The 18,905-nt window shown below is 37.4% G+C and overlaps 1 protein-coding gene across 16 annotated transcripts in view; it reads left to right on the forward strand.

Moving 5' to 3' along the window:
- The window catches only part of SPATA17 (spermatogenesis associated 17), a 360,593-nt gene that overhangs the window by 93,117 nt on the left and 248,571 nt on the right, over nt 1-18,905 (forward strand). For all 16 annotated transcript variants that reach the window (XR_007515263.1, XR_007515262.1, XR_007515264.1 and 13 more), the window contains one exon: nt 16,151-16,274. Coding sequence is in view for 13 of the 16 variants with exons in the window: in XM_049868175.1 (XP_049724132.1) it covers nt 16,151-16,274 (124 nt within the window). In the remaining 3 variants the exon portion in view is untranslated. The remainder of the gene's footprint in view (nt 1-16,150; nt 16,275-18,905) is intronic.

The raw sequence follows: 18,905 nt of genomic DNA on the forward strand, positions 1-18,905 counted from the left end.
GGTGCAATTATCTTCCTTGTTTGTTGTCTTACAACTTTATTTACAGAGATTTGTTTGTTGTCATTCAAACTTACTTATGCTGACTTTTAAATCTTAATGTAGTCGTATTTATCAATAATTTCTTTTACGATTTCTTCTGCATATGACTTTAAAAATAGTCATCCATGTTCTCTTTTGACATTTTCATTTTTATTTTTGTAACATTTAATATTGAATCTGGAATTTGATAAAATTTTTTTTTTTTTTTACAAGGGATAAATTTGAAATTTGGCTTTAAAATTTTTAAATGGCTAAGAAGTTCTTCCAGTAGCATTTATTTGAGAATCCATTTCTCTCTTGCTGTTAAATACCATCTTATCACATTCAAGTCCCCATTTGTGCTCAGCTCTTCCTTTGGCTCCCTGTGCCCCTGACTCATTTCTCCACATGTAATCTTGTGTAGCATTGCACTGCTTAAAAAAAAAAAAGGAGCTATAAATTTTATTTTTCGGAAAATGCTGTAGTTACTTTTGCTTATTTTTATTCCAGATAAGTTCTGAATTATTTTGACCTGCTGTGAAATACACAGACTTTAGCATTAGGGTTTTGAAAGGGTGTAAATTAAATGTGCGGTGTTAAACCGATTGCTGCCAAGTTGACTCTGACTCCCAGTGGCCCCACGTGTGTCAGAGCAGGACTGATCTCCACAGGGTTTTCACCGGTTGATTTTTCAGAAGTAGAGGGTCAGGCCTTTCCTCCGAGGTGCCTCTGGGTGGACTCAGACTTGCAGCCTTACAGTTAGCAACCGAGAGTATTAACCATTTGCCCTCCCCAGGGAACCCATATGTACAGTAGTGCAGAGAAAAATAACGTTTTCCTAATTTGAGTCTTCCTGTCAAGGAATGGAGTATGTCTCTTCTTTTATTTGGGTATTTTAAAAATGTTCATCAGTAAATTTTTATGGATTTCTTAACACATCTTGTTAATTTTTTTTCCAGGTAAATTTTGTATTTTTCCGTTACATTTTTTAATGGTATAAAAAACCCAAACCAAATCCTAACCGAAACCAAACCCATTGCTGTCCAGTTGATGCTGACCCCCAGCTTACCCTGTAAGACAGAGCAGAGCTGCCCCACAGGGTCTCCAAGGCTGTATTCTTTGCGAAAGCAGAGTGCCACTTCCTTCTCCGCAAACGCCGAGCTCTCGGTTAGCAGCCGAGTGCTTAATCACCGTGCCACCAGGACTCCTTTTTAATGGTATAGTCTCTTTCATTTAATATTCTGAGTAACTATTTTTTTATTGTTATATTTAAGAAAGCCATATATTTTGGAATAAGTTTATAGCATTTTATACCTTACCAAAAATCTCTAATTGAGTTTCAAAATTCTCTTGCGCTTTTTTTCAGTGCTTATTTTTTTAAGCTAGACGGATGGGTAGCTTGTTTTCTTGTCGAGTCATTCGGTCTCTGATGGGGGTGGAGAGTAAACTGCAGAAATGGACAGCTGTGCTCCCACCGCCCTCGTCCCAAGCCCCAGTTGTTCTCTGTCGCCATGGATAGTGGTCTTCAGAGGCAGGATCACTGCTCATGGACTGTCTTTTATCTCTAACTTGTTCAGAGCTCTCAGCCAACTTTTGCCCATTCTCTTCCATCCCAGTGTTGCCACCAGTTCTCAACTCAGTTAGGAGTCTGATCAACAAAAAGGGAAATTGCTTGGCTGCAATTTCAGCCCGGCATCCCCTTATTCTCAGTCTTTATCCGTTTTGGTTGGGATTCATAGTGAGGTCTTCAAGCTTGCTCAGTTATCGCTCACATACTGCACTGCCTTTGTGACTAAGGAAGACATTCACGTACCTGTGGTTAAAGTCGAAATGAATCTGGCATCTATTCATTCGTTCAAGTCCTGTTTATTTTCCAGAGTTTATGATGAAGGTTGTGACTCTTCCTTTGTTTTAATGAAGATCGATTTTCCCCCTCTATTTTTGTTTCTATAGGGTCGCTATGAGTCGGAATTAACTCAATGGCAAATGTTTTTTTTTTTTTTATATTTGTTTCTTTTTGTTCATTTTGCTGATTTGAGAAAGAAGGCATAAGCAAAAGAACACACACCCACCATCTTTCCTGGAAATCCAAGCACTATTATTATTTTAATAAGTACTCAATAAATATTAGCTATTACTATTATTATGCTTTCCATAAATAGTGTCATTTCTGTAGTTATTTCAATCTTACTGTTTCTTCATGGCGTGGATCCTAGGTTGTTCTGCATTTATAAAGTCTTTGATATTATTTGATTATTACAATATATGGTTCCTTCTTAAAAAATTTTTATTTTGGCCCTTGATTATCATGTTTTCTCGTTTAAATGTGGAAGTCTTATCTTCATAATATTAATATTTTCCCTTTTTCCTGTTATAGTTCTTGACAAATGATATTCCTTGAAAAAAAGTTTGTATATGAGTAAATGTATGAATGTACACATTTAAAATTTTTAAAAATTTTTTTGTTATTGAGAATATGCATAGCAAAACATGCATCAACGGTTTTTACACGTGCCATTTAGTGACACTGATTACTTACTTTGAGTTATGCTACCATTCTCACCCTCCTTTTCTGAGTTTTTCTTCCCCAGTTAACAAATTCACTGCCCCCTAAGGTTCCTATTTAATCTTTCAAGTGATTGTTGTCAATCTTATCCCATATAGGTGGTTCTTAAAAGAGATAATGCTCAAGGCAGACATTTTTTACTAATCAAGCTAAACTATTGTTTGGTTTTAAAGAGGCTTTAGGGGATATTTTGGTTTAAAGTTTAAAGGTTATCTCAGCACAGTAATTTCAGGGGGTCATCCAACTTTCGTGGCAGCAGGAAGTCTGGAGTCCATGAGAATTTGAAATTCTGTTTCACATTTTCCCTCTTTTGATTAGCCTTCTTCTATGGAATCTTTGATCAAAATGTTCACCAATGGTAGCTGGGCACCACGTGGTTCTCCTGGCCTCATGGCAAAGGAGGCAAGGGTTGTTCATGGAGGTGATTTGAATGGATAATTTTTTTTCTTAACATGGGAAGCATGTATTTTCATAGGACGTAAATACTTGTTGATTAACTTATCTATTATAAATTTGGAGAAGTCACATGTGACTTTCAATAGTGGCAAAGCCTGGCTCCCTTATAGTAAATACTGCTGCTTCTATACATTGTTCCTTTTGTGCTTTACAATAAATATATGATTAAGCAAACTTTTACAATAATATTCTGGTATCTAAAATGTCAATGAATAATTTTATAGTCTCAGAGCCTGTGTACTATAGATGAAAGAGCAAGGGTGAAGTCTCAGCAGACCTCAGCGTGAATCTCAGCTACACCAGTTAACGCTCTTGTGTCCTTAGGGAAGTTACTTATATCTCTACACCCTTGTTCTTCCATCTGCAGGATTATCTCATAGACTTTTTCAGATGTTAATACTTACGTTAATATAGATCTTAATGTAATTTTGTGTGACATCTATGTTGGAAAGGATTTTCTTAAAGTTACCTTAAAAATTTGACTTTTAACACCAGATCATTTACAAAGTACTTGTATTGGCAGACCATCTAATACTACCTTGGGTTTTGTAAATAAGAGGTAGAAGAACATGTTGTTGTTGTTGTTGTTGTTGTTAGCTGCCGTTAAGTCTGCCCACAACTCGTGGTGACCCAACATACTACAGAGTAGAACTACTCCATAGGATTTCCTTGTCTGTAATCTTTATAGAAGCAGATCACTAGCCCTGTCTTCCATGGAGCCACTGGATGATTTTAAACAACCAACCTTTAGGTTAGCACCCGAATGCTTTAGATCATGAAATTATTGTAGAGGGAGTAGTAGAAGCTGGAGTCTCTGGGAGGTGCAAGAAGTTAAGTGTTGGTGGTTCGAATCCACCCAGAGGCACCTTGGAAGACAAGCCTGGTGATCTGCTTCCAAAAGGTCACAGCCTTGCAGATCCTATGGAGCAGTTCTGCTCTGCACACGTGGGGTCATGCTCTGCACACGTGGGGTCACCGTAAGTCGGACTTGACTCGAGCAACTGACAGCAACAACAAGCAGCAGAAGAAATAATATTATGCAATAAAATATATTCTAATAACAAAACATAGGAATTAATATTTCAGTGAAAGAGAACAACTGTCACTCAAACACATTAAAATTGCTAACTTACGTTGAGCATTAGTGTATGGCAAGCACTGTACGAAGCCCTTCCCTTATGCACGTTGTCTCCATGAACTGTGGCAACAACCCTGTGCGTTAGCCTCATCCGCTCTGTCATTCAAAGAAGAATATTTTAGTTCTGCTTCTTGTATCTAGGAGTTCCCTCATAGGAATATTTTTATAAGATCCTTAGGGGGCTAAAAATGCCAGTATAAATGTTTGACAAAGAAGAAATAGTTGTCTTAGAGTAAAGCTAAGCATAGAATATGCACAATGAAATATTTCATAATTGATTTATTATAAAATTAAGATTCATTCAAAGTTAATATTAAGAGTTATTTCTGTGTTGCAGTGTTCTTCTTTAATAAAACTCACCCATTTACTTTTTGGAAGACATTTTAAAGCTAGTCAACAAGACCGTTTATTTTTATTAAACAAATTATTTTAAAGTTGAGGAAAAGAGTGGTAATTTTTCAGTTTTCGGTGTGTGAAAGATATTTGAATCATAAAATATGGGCTGTTTTATAGATTCACTAGGTACGTAAACTGTCAGGTAGCCTCCCTAAATTGGCTGTTATTTCCTTTATTTTTATTATTCAAACTCAAATTAACCTCAGAGTTTCACAGTTTATCTATTGTGAATCGGAACCGTTAAGTGGGACAGAAGAAGGTGCAGTTCCATTGAGCTCTAACGTATCATTGGCTGTCAGGTAGGCCTTGTTACACTGTCCATCCTCATTTAACTATCCTACAAGATCTCTTAATGAAGTTAAGCCCCAAGTTCACTCCAATAATTCTGTGGCAAGAGTTTGTGCAATGTAACAATCCATCACTTGTCAAGAAGGCACTTTTAGTTTATACATTTAATAAGGGCATCCTCTAGCTTGGTTAATTAGAAGTGAACAGTTTGCATATTTACTAAATGCGGAGTGTCATTGCCACCACGGCCTATTGCCTACATGAATTATTTCTCTATCTGCAATAAACAGCTGGGTAATTATTACTGCCATAATCAGATAAATTCCCTCTGTAAGGCTTTTCTTACATGGCAATTCTTTGAACTCATCCAAAGCTGAACAAAATTTATGAACTCCAGCAGAGCTAGGCCACTTTTTCATGCTAAGGTGTCCCTGTTCCTTATTTCAAGGACATGTAGAACATCATAGATAGTGTGTAAATAAGGAGAATAAATATGATCACCTAAAGATAATGTTTCAATAAACTTCATCTTAGGAATATAATATTCTGATCTTAGCCAACTAAATGATAGCAGTTTGGCTTTATCTCATGGTATCTAGAGGACAGGCTCTTTATAAGATACAGAGGAAATAACTTTCTAGTTTTCAAGAAACAAATTATTCTGTAATGTTAACTATATATGTAACTGAATTATTTTTCCCTGAAGATTCATTTTACATATGAGGATACAATAATTATAGCAGTTAGTTTGGTAGAATGTAGATAATAATGTATGCCAGATTGTCTAACTTAAAATATAGCACATGTTCTTTGCTTTAAAAACATTCCACTATTTATTCATAATTAGTAACTAATGACATAATCCATATAATCCTGTTAAACTATTGAATATCAGCTATTTGATCACAGCCTTTTAACAGACTATATTTATTTTTGTATAAGAATACACTACCTTTAGCAATTTGCTATATTAAAAAAGTTTAAGAGCACAATATATGAAAAAAGAGGGGGAAAAGGCATCATTTTAATTTTTTTAAATTTTTATTGTGCTTTAAGTGAAAGTTTACAAATCAAGTCAGTCTGTCATACAAAAATTTTTATACACCTTGCTGTGTGCTCCTACTTGCTCTCCCCCAATGAGACGGCACACTCCTTCTCTCCACCCTATATTCTCTGTGTCCATTAAGCCAGTTTCTGCCCCACTCTGCCTTCTCATCTCCCCTCCAGACAGAAGTTGCCCACATAGTGTCATGTATCTACTTGAGCCAAGAAGCTTGCTCTTCACCAGTATCATTTTCTGTCTTATAGTCCAGTCCAATCCCCACGTCTGAAGAATTGGCTTTGGGAATGGTTCTAGCCTTGGGCTAACAGAAGTTCTGGGGACCACGACCTCTGGGATCCTTCCAGTCTCAGTCAGATCCTTAAATCTGGTCTTTTTATGAGAATTTGAGGTCTGCATCCCACTGCTCTCCTCCATTAGGGATTCTCTGTTGTGTTCCCTGTCAGGGCAGTCATTGGTTGCAACTGGGCACTATCTAGTTCTTCTGGTCTCAGGCTGATGTAGTCTCTGGTTTATGTGACCCTTTCTGCCTCTTGGGCTCATAATTACCTTGTGTCTTTGGTGTTCTTCATTCGCCTTTGTTCCAAGTGGGTTGAGACAAATTGAAAAAGTGTCATTCTTAAGAAGGAATTAGTAAAAGGAAAAAGCTTATTAAGTTGGATATAATTTCTTTACATACATATACATATATTTGTTCAACTTTCTTTCTGTAATGAATTTGAGGCAATTTACAAAAAGGTGCACAAGGAAAGATTAAAAAGTAAGGACCATGGTAAAGGGAAATACAGGTAAGGTGACTCAAATGTTATTGATCAGGGAACATGATTGGTTAAGTGTTTCCCATCTTCAAAATGGAGAAAATATTACTGCCTCTGCCAAGAAACAGCTGTTCCTGGTACTGATTCTACAAGGGACTTCAGATGTGAATCTTCGTAGGAGGCACTGAGCAATGTGATGGACAATGTCTTCAGTAGCTTTTAAAAAAAAAAAAAAACAGTAAAAGTCTGAATTTCAAGTTTCATTTTTTTTGGAGTGGTCTTTTGAAAAAAAAATGAAAAACCAAAATCCCAGAGCATAGCACTAAAATGTTACTCATTTGAAAACAAGGGACTAAAATTTGTTGGTTTATGGACTTAGCCTTGAGGTTGACCAGCCTCGAGGAATGGATGGATTGAAGTCCTTATCTTTTACCTCTCTTAGCCAATATTTTGATTTTTGATAGGGGATAGATGAAAGATATTTCCTTTTTTTAATTCTGTGATAAGGGCCATGAATGCTAATTTTTATCTTGCTGATTGAGACTGCATTCATATAGTGGAAGTCATATGCAGGTACTTGACACATTAATAAAATACAAGCTTTTTAATTCACACTTGAAGATGGGTTTAAATTATACTGAAATTGTATTTAAAAATGGCTGAAAAATTACTTATAATACTATCCAGTGGACTATCTGGCCATCATATTATTTGACACCGCTAACCACTTCTCTGATCTGCCTTATGACTTGGTTTCTCCAACACTACTCTCCTGGTTTCCTTTCCATTTTTCTAATGTTTTTTACTTCCCTTACTTCCTTTGCATACTCACCTTTATTTTGCTTGACCTTAAATATTAGTGTTCTCTCTTTGATGCACTTGCCTTTTCGTTCTACATGCTGTGGGCAATGTCTTCTACTTCTGTGACTTCTGCTGCCATTTGTATTCTGCTGATTCATAAATCCGAGTATTCTCCAGCCCAGAACTCTCTCCTGATTATCATGACCATCTATTCAAATGCCTAGTGGCTAGTATTGCCACTTGGACATCCCATAGACACCTCAAGCTGAGCATGTTGATATAGAAAATCATTATTTCTCTTCTTATGGAGAAGTGAACCATTCTACATTCAGACACTCAAGCCAGAAGCATGGGATTCATTTTAATGTTTCCTTCCTCCACCCTGTTGGTCACCAAGACCTAACGATTTTTTGTCTGGGTCTCTGTTCTCTGTCCTCATTCCATCTGTTCTCCTTACTGTTGCCATAATAATCTTTCCAACATCACAGATCTGATCATGGAGATGTGTTTCATTTCCTTCTCTTTAAGGGTTCTGTAATAAAAGGTGACTTAGAGGTCCTAGAACATGTAAAATATAAACCACAGGATTACAGTGTAGAGGTATTCTTAGTATAAAAATTAAGTTTGACAGAAAGTAGATTAGTGGTGGCCTATGCCTGAAGGAGACTAGAGGGTAAGACGGGAGATAGATGAAGGGTACAGGATTTCCTTCTGAGATGATGAAAATGTTCTAAAACTGCCTGGTGATGGGTGCCCAGATCTGTGTGTATACTAAAAGCCATTGAGTTTTATACTTTAAGTGGGTGAATTATATGCTATGTGAGCTGTAGCTCTATAAAACCTGAAAAACCAAACCCACTGAGGTCGAGTATATTCTGAAGCATGGTGACTTCATGTGTTGTGGGGTAGAACTGCTTCCATAAGGTTTTCATGGCTGTAGTTCGTGCAGTGGTTAAGTCTTTTGCTGCTAACCAAAAGGTTGTCTATTGGAATCCACCAGCTGCTCCTTGGAAACCCTATGGCACACTTCTACTCTGTCCTACAGGGTCCCTATGAGTCAGAGTCGACTCAATGGCAATGGGTGTGGTTTTGGTTCCAGCCTTTAGAGGAGCAGATTGCCTAGCCTTTCTCCAAGGCACTGCTGGGTAGGTTCAAATTACCAACGTTTAGGTTAGTGGCCTAGTGCAAATTGTTTTTGACTCCCAGGGACCTTATATCTCAATTAGCTGTTAAAAAAGAAAGAAAGAAAGGGAGGGAGGGAGGGAGGGAGGGAGGGAGGGAGGGAGGGAGGGAGGGAGGGAGGGAGGAAAGGAAAGAGAGAGAGAGAGAGAAAGAAAGAAAGAAAAAGAATTAAGCGAACTTAAATACTTGAATTACATTGGTATAAATAGAATGGAATTTTCTTGGGCACTTATATAGAAGTGATTTTTAAGATCAGTTATAAAGCAACTATTTAATCATTTATCCATCAAGCCACTGCTGTCAAGTTGATTCTGACTCATAGTGACCCCGTAGGGTTTCCAAGGCTGTAAATCTCTAGGAAGCAGACTGCCACATCTTTCTCCTGTGGAGCGGTTGTTGGCTTCCAACTTCCGATCTTCCATTCAGCAGTCCATCACTCAGTTTCCCCAAACTCATTAGGTGTGTTCTGAAGCTACATATGGCGTACTGTTTTAAATATGGTGGCATCTTCCTGTGGTAGGTTATTATTGCTTTGTAATGACATCAAGAGCAGTTTCCAGATACCCCTGGACTGTATTGAGTGGATTGTGTACAAAAGCTGCAGCAATTATCTTTGCTTAAAATGAGATTAACACACTTTAAGTGAGAGACAATGTGTGATTTTTGAGTAAACACAAAGTGAATAAGATCATGCATCTTTTCATCTGATATAGGACCCTTAGCTACCTTATCTCTGACCTCTACCCAAAACATAAATTCAGGAGACTGAAGTACTACCCGAACCCCTACAAAGACATGCAAACGAGAGAGAATATGATGTGCCTTGATCTACCTTATGCAGGACAGCCTCCATGCTGTGTCTGAGAGTCACCATCTGTAAAGTCATTTCATTCCACAAAGAAGAACAGAGACCTTGTTAGTAACATCTGCCCCATTACCAACCTCACTGGGGGCTTCCAGGCACTTGAAGCCCCTGAAAAGTAATGCCCTATGTAAATTCATGTTATTGTTATTGTACTGAGCTCAATGTCACTCTTAATCATTTGACTTCATATATGTTATACAAAATTCTACTCCTTTTTACGTAAATTATCCAGAATAGTAAAAGAAAATAATTTTACAGTGAAATATGTGCATATTTTTCGAAAGAATACATAAAGTCTTTTTCAGCTAAATCAATTCAAAAGAGCCAGAAGAAGGAAAAAAAAAAAAACGATTTTCATGAATGATCTCTGAATGGAGCCTATTGCTTTTTAAAATCATGCAAAGTAGGTAAATGAAATAATAGAGCAATTGGCCTATCCCTTTCTATGATCAGAGTGAAGTAATGGTATTGTAATTTTATAACATCGACCATTATCTTCTTTTTTACTTTTTTCATTCCTAAAATGCCTAGTCTGTATGGTTTATAAATTTGCTACCATTACCCTTAGAGAGCCCATTCACCTGTGGCCAGGACCCCTTGCTTCTACACCACATGAATTTCTCCCCTTGGCTGTTGATGGCCAAAGTCTACAAAAGACAGCATGAATTTCTAGTGAATGATTCGGCCTCAATTCAGTACCACTGCCCTCTACCCCTGCCCCCTACCCCTCCCCCTGCCTTACCTGGTAAAAGCCTGCTTGTTGTTTGGTTCCCAGCTCCAGTGCCTCCACCTACATGAAGCCTTTTCTGATTCCTCTAAACAGACTTAAGATCTCTGAACCACATCACTGCATATATATTTAGTTCATAGACTTATGGTTGTTTTCCAGTTAGTTATTACCGCTTTTGTTTGCAAGTTGTTTGAAGGCAGGGACTAGTTTTTTGTTCTCTTTTGTTTTTCATTTTACCTCTTTGAATTTTTTTTTTTTAAACACACCCATGACTGCCTGACAGAATAAGTGAATGAATGTTAATTATCTGCATGATGGTAACTATTAAAATAGCTTAAACATTTTCAAGAGAAACTGATCTGTACTGTAACAAACAAAGCATTGTCAAGAGTAACTAAAAATGTCTTATGAGAGGACCCTTCTAAATGTTTCCAAAATGTTAAAGCCTACAGAGAAGGGTGTGAAATTCAGGGTCCGCCCGTGAGCTTGGCCGTGAATGACTGTGCGCCACAGGATGCTTCGTTGTAACCTGTGGTCTCCTTTGCAACCTGCTGCCCTAATGCAATTTGCAACACCTGTCAAACAGTTCCAGGTAGTAGGTAAGCAGGTAGCAAACTAAGGTAGATAAAATAAGTGGTTTCAAGAGTTTGACTGACTGACAGTGAACCTTTTTGTTACTAATGCAAATGTTTCGGGTATCTTAATGGCTTCCAGATAATCCGCTCCAAGGTTTTCTCTCTCAGAATCGTTTTGGATGTCACATACCCTGTCTAAGCATATAATTGGTTTTGTTTGAAGTTGACGTTTTTACATGAATTTTTAACTTAGCCATGTCTTTTTTCTTCTTCCTCTTTTATTGTCTACTTATTTGGTTAGATTAATATGGACATATTGAGAGCAGAAAATTGTTAGAGATGAAACGTAAATACATATAGTAAACTTCACTTAAATACTCTTATGTCATAATATACCACAGCAGACAAAATTGCTGTTCAGCTATTGTTATTTTGAAGGTTTCTTACAACAGAAGCATGTCACTGACTACCTGGCCTCAGAAAGTAGTGAAGGCCTTCACTAGAAAGCTGTTTAAATCTATTTCCTTAGAATATTTGTTCTTAAAGATGGTGTCGGTGGTGGTGTTTTGTTTTCATTTTAGAATGTAGTCTTGTTAACGGTCCCCTCTGAAAGTTCAGGCATTTGTGCTTTTAAGGCACTATGAAGTACCTCAAAGATGATAGACTATGCGCATCATAATACTTTTATAGAAATTATAATTTCAACAAAGAAATAAAAAATTATACAAAGTCTTGCCTGGATTCAAATCCCGGCTTCAAATCCTTGCTCTGCGCTTCCCAGCTGTGGGAGGTTGGGCGGAGGTTTAACCCCTGTGAATCTCAGCTCCTAATTTGTAAAAGGGGGTGATAATATTTGCTCCACAGGACCGTAGAGTACTAAATGAGGTAACGTTTATGTCTTAGCCCGGGATCTCTGGGAAGCAGAACAGAAGGCAAACATTAACGTGCTGATACTTTGAGTGGACCAAGCACAGGGCAGTGTGGGTGAGGAAAAGCAGAATGTGAAGTGTCATACAAGCCAGCAGACTCTGAGATGGTGAATCGGTGCAGGTTTTGTGGGGAGCACTCTTGGAATAACACCTCTAAGGGAGTGGAGAGGGGGGCAGAGGGAGAAGTTGAACTGTGTCAGTGGCCGATCTGAGGAGACTGAAGCTCACAAGTCTCCTTAGAGTTGAAACAAGGGTCTGGGCCTCTGTTGTCCCTTAATGCGCAGTCACTGGATGTGGGCAGGGGTGATGGAACGTTGGGCAGGGCAGCCCATTTTCCTCAGAGGGATACAGCTGTGAGCAGTGTGCAGCAACACCCTTGGCAGCTAGAGGATTGAGTACCTTGTCCTGTAGGGAAGAAAATGACATGATGGGCTCCTGCAGGCCTGGTTGCTGCTTCACACAGAGTCCCAAAGTGATTCAGCATGATGCAGCAGGTATGTCTGTGACCGTCCCCCATGCAGGTGTTCTTCAGGTGTGCAAGGGGAACAGAGGGCAGAAAAAGGGCAAACCTATCTGCATGGTTCCTTTCTGTCTCCTGTTCCCCATCGATCAAGGTTTACTCCAGGCCTCCCAGGAAGCCAGATTTCCTTCTCCACAGTGAAAAATATCATCCAAGTGTGAGCTGGTCAAGAGACAGAAAGGAGGAGGCCATAGAGGAAATTTGAGAAAGCATAAAATATTTTATCTAATTGAGTAGATAAAGCAAGTAGCCTAGTACCTGGCTCATAGTAAAAAAAAAGAAAAACAACGAAACCCGTTGCCTTGGAGCTGATTCCAACTCATAGGGACCCTATAGGACAGAGTAGAACTGCCCCATAGAGTTTTCAAGGAGTGCCCGGTGGATTCAAACTGCCTCCCTTTTGGTTAGCGGCCATAGCACTTAACCACTACACCACCCAGGGTTTCCAGTAGTAAACCTTCAATAAATAGCTAACATTTACACACCAGCCGCTACTCAGTACTTTCCATAAAATTAACTTATTTGATCCTCAGGACAGCTTGATGAGGAAGATGGCAATTCTAATATGTTTGCATTTTACAGATGAAGATATTGAGGCAGAGGCTTTACAGCTAGGAAATAGCACAGTAGAGAATTTAAAACCCAGCCGTTATTTCAGAGTCTGTGCTGTGCACTGCTCCACTCTGTTGCCTCCCAGTGGCAACTGTTATTTTTATTATTGCTGTCATTATTAGAATATGTAAAAGTTTGTATCCATTGTAAATATCACTGGCAAAATATGTTCAAATATGTAAAGCTTTGCAAAAGTTTCACTAAGATCTACCTTAATTTTTAAACTAGTATCATAAAATATAGACATAAAAACTGGTGCAAAAAAGTCTTGGGACTTATACAAAGTTCTTTAACTATTTATAGAACAACAGGATCACAAGAAGGAGAAGATTTCTGTGATCCATTTCAATAAAAAAATATTTTCTGCATAATATTTCTTAATCAGGATGCCTGCTACCTGGTTTGGGATTGGAGAACCTGGGAATCTAGGGACTCTAGTTCCATTTCTGCTATGGCTTGATTTGTTGTTTGGGATAGGTCATTGAATCTCTTCATTTGTTTCCACATTTATAAAATAGGGTAATTAGTCTGAATCGACTCCATGGCAATGGTTTTTGTTGTTGTTGTTTATCCCATATATGGGGCCTCGGTGGCACAGTGGTTAAGCCACCAGGTCAGCAGTTCAAACCCACCAGGCGCTTCGTGGGAGAAAAGACCTGGCCATCTGCTCTTGTAAAGATGACAGCCTTGGAAAACCTATGGGGCAATTTTATTCCTATAAGGTCGCTATGAGTCGGAACCGAATCGATGTCAATGGGTTTGGTAGCCTATATATGCCATAGGACCTTTTTTTTTTTTTTAGGTTTTTTTTTTTTAAATTAACGTGAAAGTATTTGGAAAAAAATTTGTAAGTATTTCTAAAGTACTATATTTAAAAAATTCTAGGATTTAAAAATAAGTCATTTTTATCATTTTGTAGGGGATCCTAGTTAGAACGGTTTCCATCATTTTACTTTTAATGGGAATACAATTTTTATCACACCTTTCACAATGCGTTTAGTTTTGGTTTCACACTGAGCCATATCTTTGGATTAGTTTTTTGTGTACTATCAAGTTTCTTAGATTTTTTTTTTTTTTTCCCTTTTTTGGGAGGAGCTTCCTGTTTCTTCTGGGTTTACTGTGTGTTTTCTTTATACGCTGGGAGCTGACATTCTTCTATTTATCACCCAGCTTTAGCTCTCCTTGTCCCGTTCCCCAAGTACAAGCTAGTTTTGTTTTGCATTTTCATAGCCTGAAGATGGGTTGTTTTCATTATTTCAAATAACTTACAGTTTTGATTTTGGATCCCAGGTCTGTGTACGTCTTTGTTATATTACACATACACACACGGACGCACACATATAAATGGCTACTCCTTCTTATATAAGATTTCTTGACATTCATTAAATCATTTATAGAGCACAGAGTTCTTTGTGGCTGTAGTATTTTTGTGATTGCTTAGAAATTTTTGTACTTATCTTTGGAGTAATATAAAATTGGATAAAGGCATTCCTGACTCTTTTTAAAGTAGCATCTCACTGGTTATTTCAATTTATTTTAAAGGCTTATAACAGAAATTATAAAGGAAAATATTTATGTTTTATAGAATACCAAAAGTAAAGATTCAAATTAATGATGTATTCAGTTTTATTTTATGTAACACATGATTGTTATTTTTTCTGGTAAAAGCTCTCATTTATTTGTATGTAACTGCCTTGAAATTTGTACCTTAAGGACAAAGAAAGGTTACCAATCCCTCTGCCTCCTGGTTCTTTGTCAAAAATGGACACAGTTAATGAGGTTTGTTTGGTACAGAACAAATTCTCAGACACAGATAGAGATCCTTTCAATGGAAACAAATTTGTTTGGCTTTACCAGGTTACTTAGCGATTAATAATAGCCTTGAGATGCAGGTCAGGAAGGTCGTTGTACCAGCTTGCCAACACAATCTAAATGTGCAGCTAGCCCAGCTTTGTGGGCGCAGAAGCCCCCAAAATACTATGCATAAAGCAAAACAGGCTATTTTCTGACTCCTTCTTTCATATTAATAAGCAATTTTCAAGAGAAGGGTGGCAAAATGGGGGCCATGCCACTCCAAGTAATTCATTTATTTTGCAATTTAATCTTATGTTGAAAAAAATTACTCTGCTACAATAGCATAGCATGGTGATTTTTAAACGTCAACGTGTTTCATAAGTAACCTTGTATGAAGTATTATATGTGTGGCCTTTCACAGAAAACTGCAACAAAAATATGTCTAGAGATTTAAAGTAGGTATGAGAATCTTTTTTCTTTTTGGAATTTTTCCTCTACCCTCCCCTGATATCTTTGAGGCGAATGCTCGGGTGACTGACTTAAGGTTTTACATATAGCACTAGACAATAAGTTATGCATCTTTTTTTTTTTTTTAAAGAGTGAAGTGCAATTTCGGAAGATTATTTTAACATGAATAATTAAATTTGTCCTAGAAAAGAAATGATCTAGTTATTTGTTCCATGTTTAATAATATCTTATTCTATATTTACTCTATATAGTATGTGTCTTTCATATGGTATATTTTTAAAATTTGTTTTTTGTTTAAATTTCTTAGGTAAAAAAATTATTTTTTGTTTAAATTTCTTAGGTACACACACATAAATGATGAAAGGTTTTGTTACTGAATGGGGTTTAGTATATTTAGAAAAGACTGGAACTCATTCAGCTAATTTAATGTTTAGTTATTTTTATAATTGAACAAAACGCCAATCTTTTAAGTACAGAACAATGTAATTGTATTGATATTTGAAACTGTTAACTGAAACAAATGTACAATAAACTATGTGTATTAAAAGCCACTGTACTTTTTAAATTAGCCCTTTAGTTAGAGTGCAAAATAAAGAATGAGTGATCCATAAATATAAAACCATATTGAAAGGAAATGGGAAGTTGAGATGTTTTCTTGGTATGAATGTATAATTACTAATCAACCAAAGAAACTGATAATGTAGTAATTCACTTACAGTGCTTTGCATTTGATATGACTATTTCTCCAAATATTGAATTAATTATAATACATAGGTGTTTGATTTTAAAAGTTTAATCAATTGAAAAATCACTTAAATGCTTTTTAAAGATTGCAGAGATCACGTAGAAAAGTGCAGGTTAGATAAGTCACACCACTGATTTTGATGGGTATGGATAATAGTTGCCCTTCAAAGACTGACTTGATTTTCATCAGTGAGTTAAAATGTTAGCAGACTTTTGGTAACATAAATAACCGCAGACCGTTGTGATGCAGGGAAGCACTGGAAGAGTTTGCAGAGATGAAAGAAAGAGAAGAGAAGAAGGCCGACCTTGAAAGGGAAGAGAAGAAAAGAGATTACCAAGCCCGAAAGATGCATTACCTCCTCAGCACAAAGCAGGTTGGTCTACCTGTCCCTGACAGCTCCCGTAAGCCGCTTGGGCCCCTGGCCTGACAGAGATAAACTATCAGGCTGAATGGGACATGACTTGTTGAAAAGATACCACAAAGACACTACTTCGAGTTCAATTCCGTGCGTCTCCGTGGGTGCGCACAGGCAGCAGGCCTCCTCGGTGACAGCAGCTTCTTAGAGGCGGTGGCTGAGATGCTGGCAGAAAGGTCCCCGTCAGCAGTGTGGTCTGCCACTGTGACAACACAGCACGAAGGCTGTAACCTCGCCTTAAAAACTCATTTTAAGCACCTTATTGTTGTGTACTGAATTGATCAAGAACTACCAAGGTATTAAGCTGAGGTGGCTTTCGTGTTTTCGCTTTTAATTGGGCTAATGTTGAGATTAAAACCGTTCCCCACCCTTTCCGAATTTTGATTGGAAGTTTTCAGGTGAAGCTTTTTAATAAAATTGCTTCAGCAGTTTACCTCACAACTTCATATAGAAATGTCAGTGAGGAATTTGGAACACTTAGAAATTTACTTCATGGTACTTGGCAAAGTTACAGATTTTGGCATGGTTGCTAAGAAAGAATATATCGCATGTATAATATTCTACTCAAAAAGTAATGTGGTTAAAAAAGCATGAATTTGGCAGTTGAGATGTGCTTTATTAACAGAGTTCCAGTCAGGAATGTAGCAATTTAGAGGTTTTTTTTATTATTATTCTTTCTTAGAGACTTTCAAATCCAGCCTCACAGTTCTAGCTCAGGGTATCATATTCAAATGTCTTCAAATGTGGGCACAGCAAGTCTCAGTGGTGGAGGATGAGACCCCAAAGTGAATGTCATCCTTGTTGTTGTTGGGCGCTGTTCAGTCGATTCTGACTCATTGCAACCCCATGTGGCAGAGTAGGACTGCCCCATAGGGTTTTCTAGGATGTGATCTTCATGGGAGCAATTTGCCAGGTCTTTTTCCCACAGAGCCGCTGGGTGGGTTCAGACCTCCAGCCTCTTGTTTAGCAGCGGAGAGTTTAACCCCTGCACCACCAGGGCACCTGAATACCATCCTTTGATGCATCCAAATTAAAAAACTTATTAACTGCTGTTTGGTCACACACATTTGGGTCACATCTCCTAGGCCTCTAGCCTCTGTCTGGTTGTCTAAATAATAAAAAAAAAAAAAAATAGTTTACAGTAATGATCACTATCTTATTGTTCATTTGGATTTGTAGAGTTGAGTTACTTCACTTAACAGTAGACGCAGAGATATTATGTGACTGGTTACAGACACAAAGCTAAGTAATAATTGACCTGGTACTCAAACTGAGGCCATTTGACTCTAAATTCTTAAATAATAATTTAAACGAAAATTAAAAAAAGAAAAGTCAAAGTATTTAGAATTATAAAATCCATAACAATATAAAATGTTTAGTTGTGTGACTGAAGCCCTGGTGGTGCACTGGTTAAGCATTTGGCTGCTAACCAAAAAATCAGCAGTTCGAATCCACCAGCCGCTCCTTGGAAACCCTGTGGGGCAGTTCTACTATGTCCGACGGGGCCAGTATAAGTCGGAATTGACTTGATGGCAATGGGCTTGTTTGTTTTGGTTGGTGGGCTACGTTTTTATTTATAGAATTATAAATTAAAAATTCCTTGTAATTTTTTTTTTAGTGTTCTATTATTACCAAATAACTGATGAAACTAAGGAGCCAATAACCAAAAATCCAAACCCATTGGATCGAGTTAATTCTAACTCCTGGTAACTCTATAGGTCAGAGTAGAACTGCCCCTCAGGGTTTCCAAGGCTGTATTTTTAATCTTTATGGAAACAGACTGCCACATCTTTCTCCCACAGAACAGCTGGTGAATTCCTACAGCCCAGTGATTAACCACTGCACCAAAAGGCAAACAGTTTGAATCCACCAGCCGCTCCTTGGAAACCCTATGGGGCAGTTCTATGCTGTCCTATAGGGTTGCTATGAGTCAGAATCGACTGGAGACAAAGGGTTTGTTTTGTTTTTTTTTTTTTTGGTTACCATGTGTTACTGTTCTAGGACATTAAAAAAAAAAAAAAAAAAAGGACATTGGGATATAAAAATGCACAAGACCTGAGCCCTGGCCACATGGAGCGTGAAGTCTAATTTCAGTCTAGTATCAAGCACCTTTTTAGTAGACGTCAATGGCCAACTTTCTGTTATGGAGCTTCTATAGGTGGCATCACTTGAAATTAACAACCATCTATGATTTTGCTGCCATTTACTATTTTGTTTTATTTTCCTTAACCTATAAAACTCAGAGCGTGAAAGACCCGTACTTCTGTCTGAGTATTGCCACTGATTTTCTCAACATGACTTGGCTGTTGGGAAGAAACCAAGCTGCGGACTTTAAAATATTTCTAAGTCAGTTGTTCACAGATTAATTTTATTGCTTGTTTTAAGAAGCTTGATTTTACATTATATTAAATACACATTTAAGCACAAAATAAAAGCCAATTATGAATTATTTATGATTATCTATTATTTTGAAAGATTGTATCGGTTTGACTTTCAGTTCCTACAAATATTTTTGAATTTAGTGTATAAATATCCAAAAGTAAATAATGTTTTGTTGGCCTGCTTAAATAATTCTAATAGCATTTTTAG

Source organism: Elephas maximus, chromosome 24, assembly GCF_024166365.1.
Source record: "Elephas maximus indicus isolate mEleMax1 chromosome 24, mEleMax1 primary haplotype, whole genome shotgun sequence".
Classification (NCBI taxonomy): Eukaryota; Metazoa; Chordata; class Mammalia; order Proboscidea; family Elephantidae; genus Elephas; species Elephas maximus.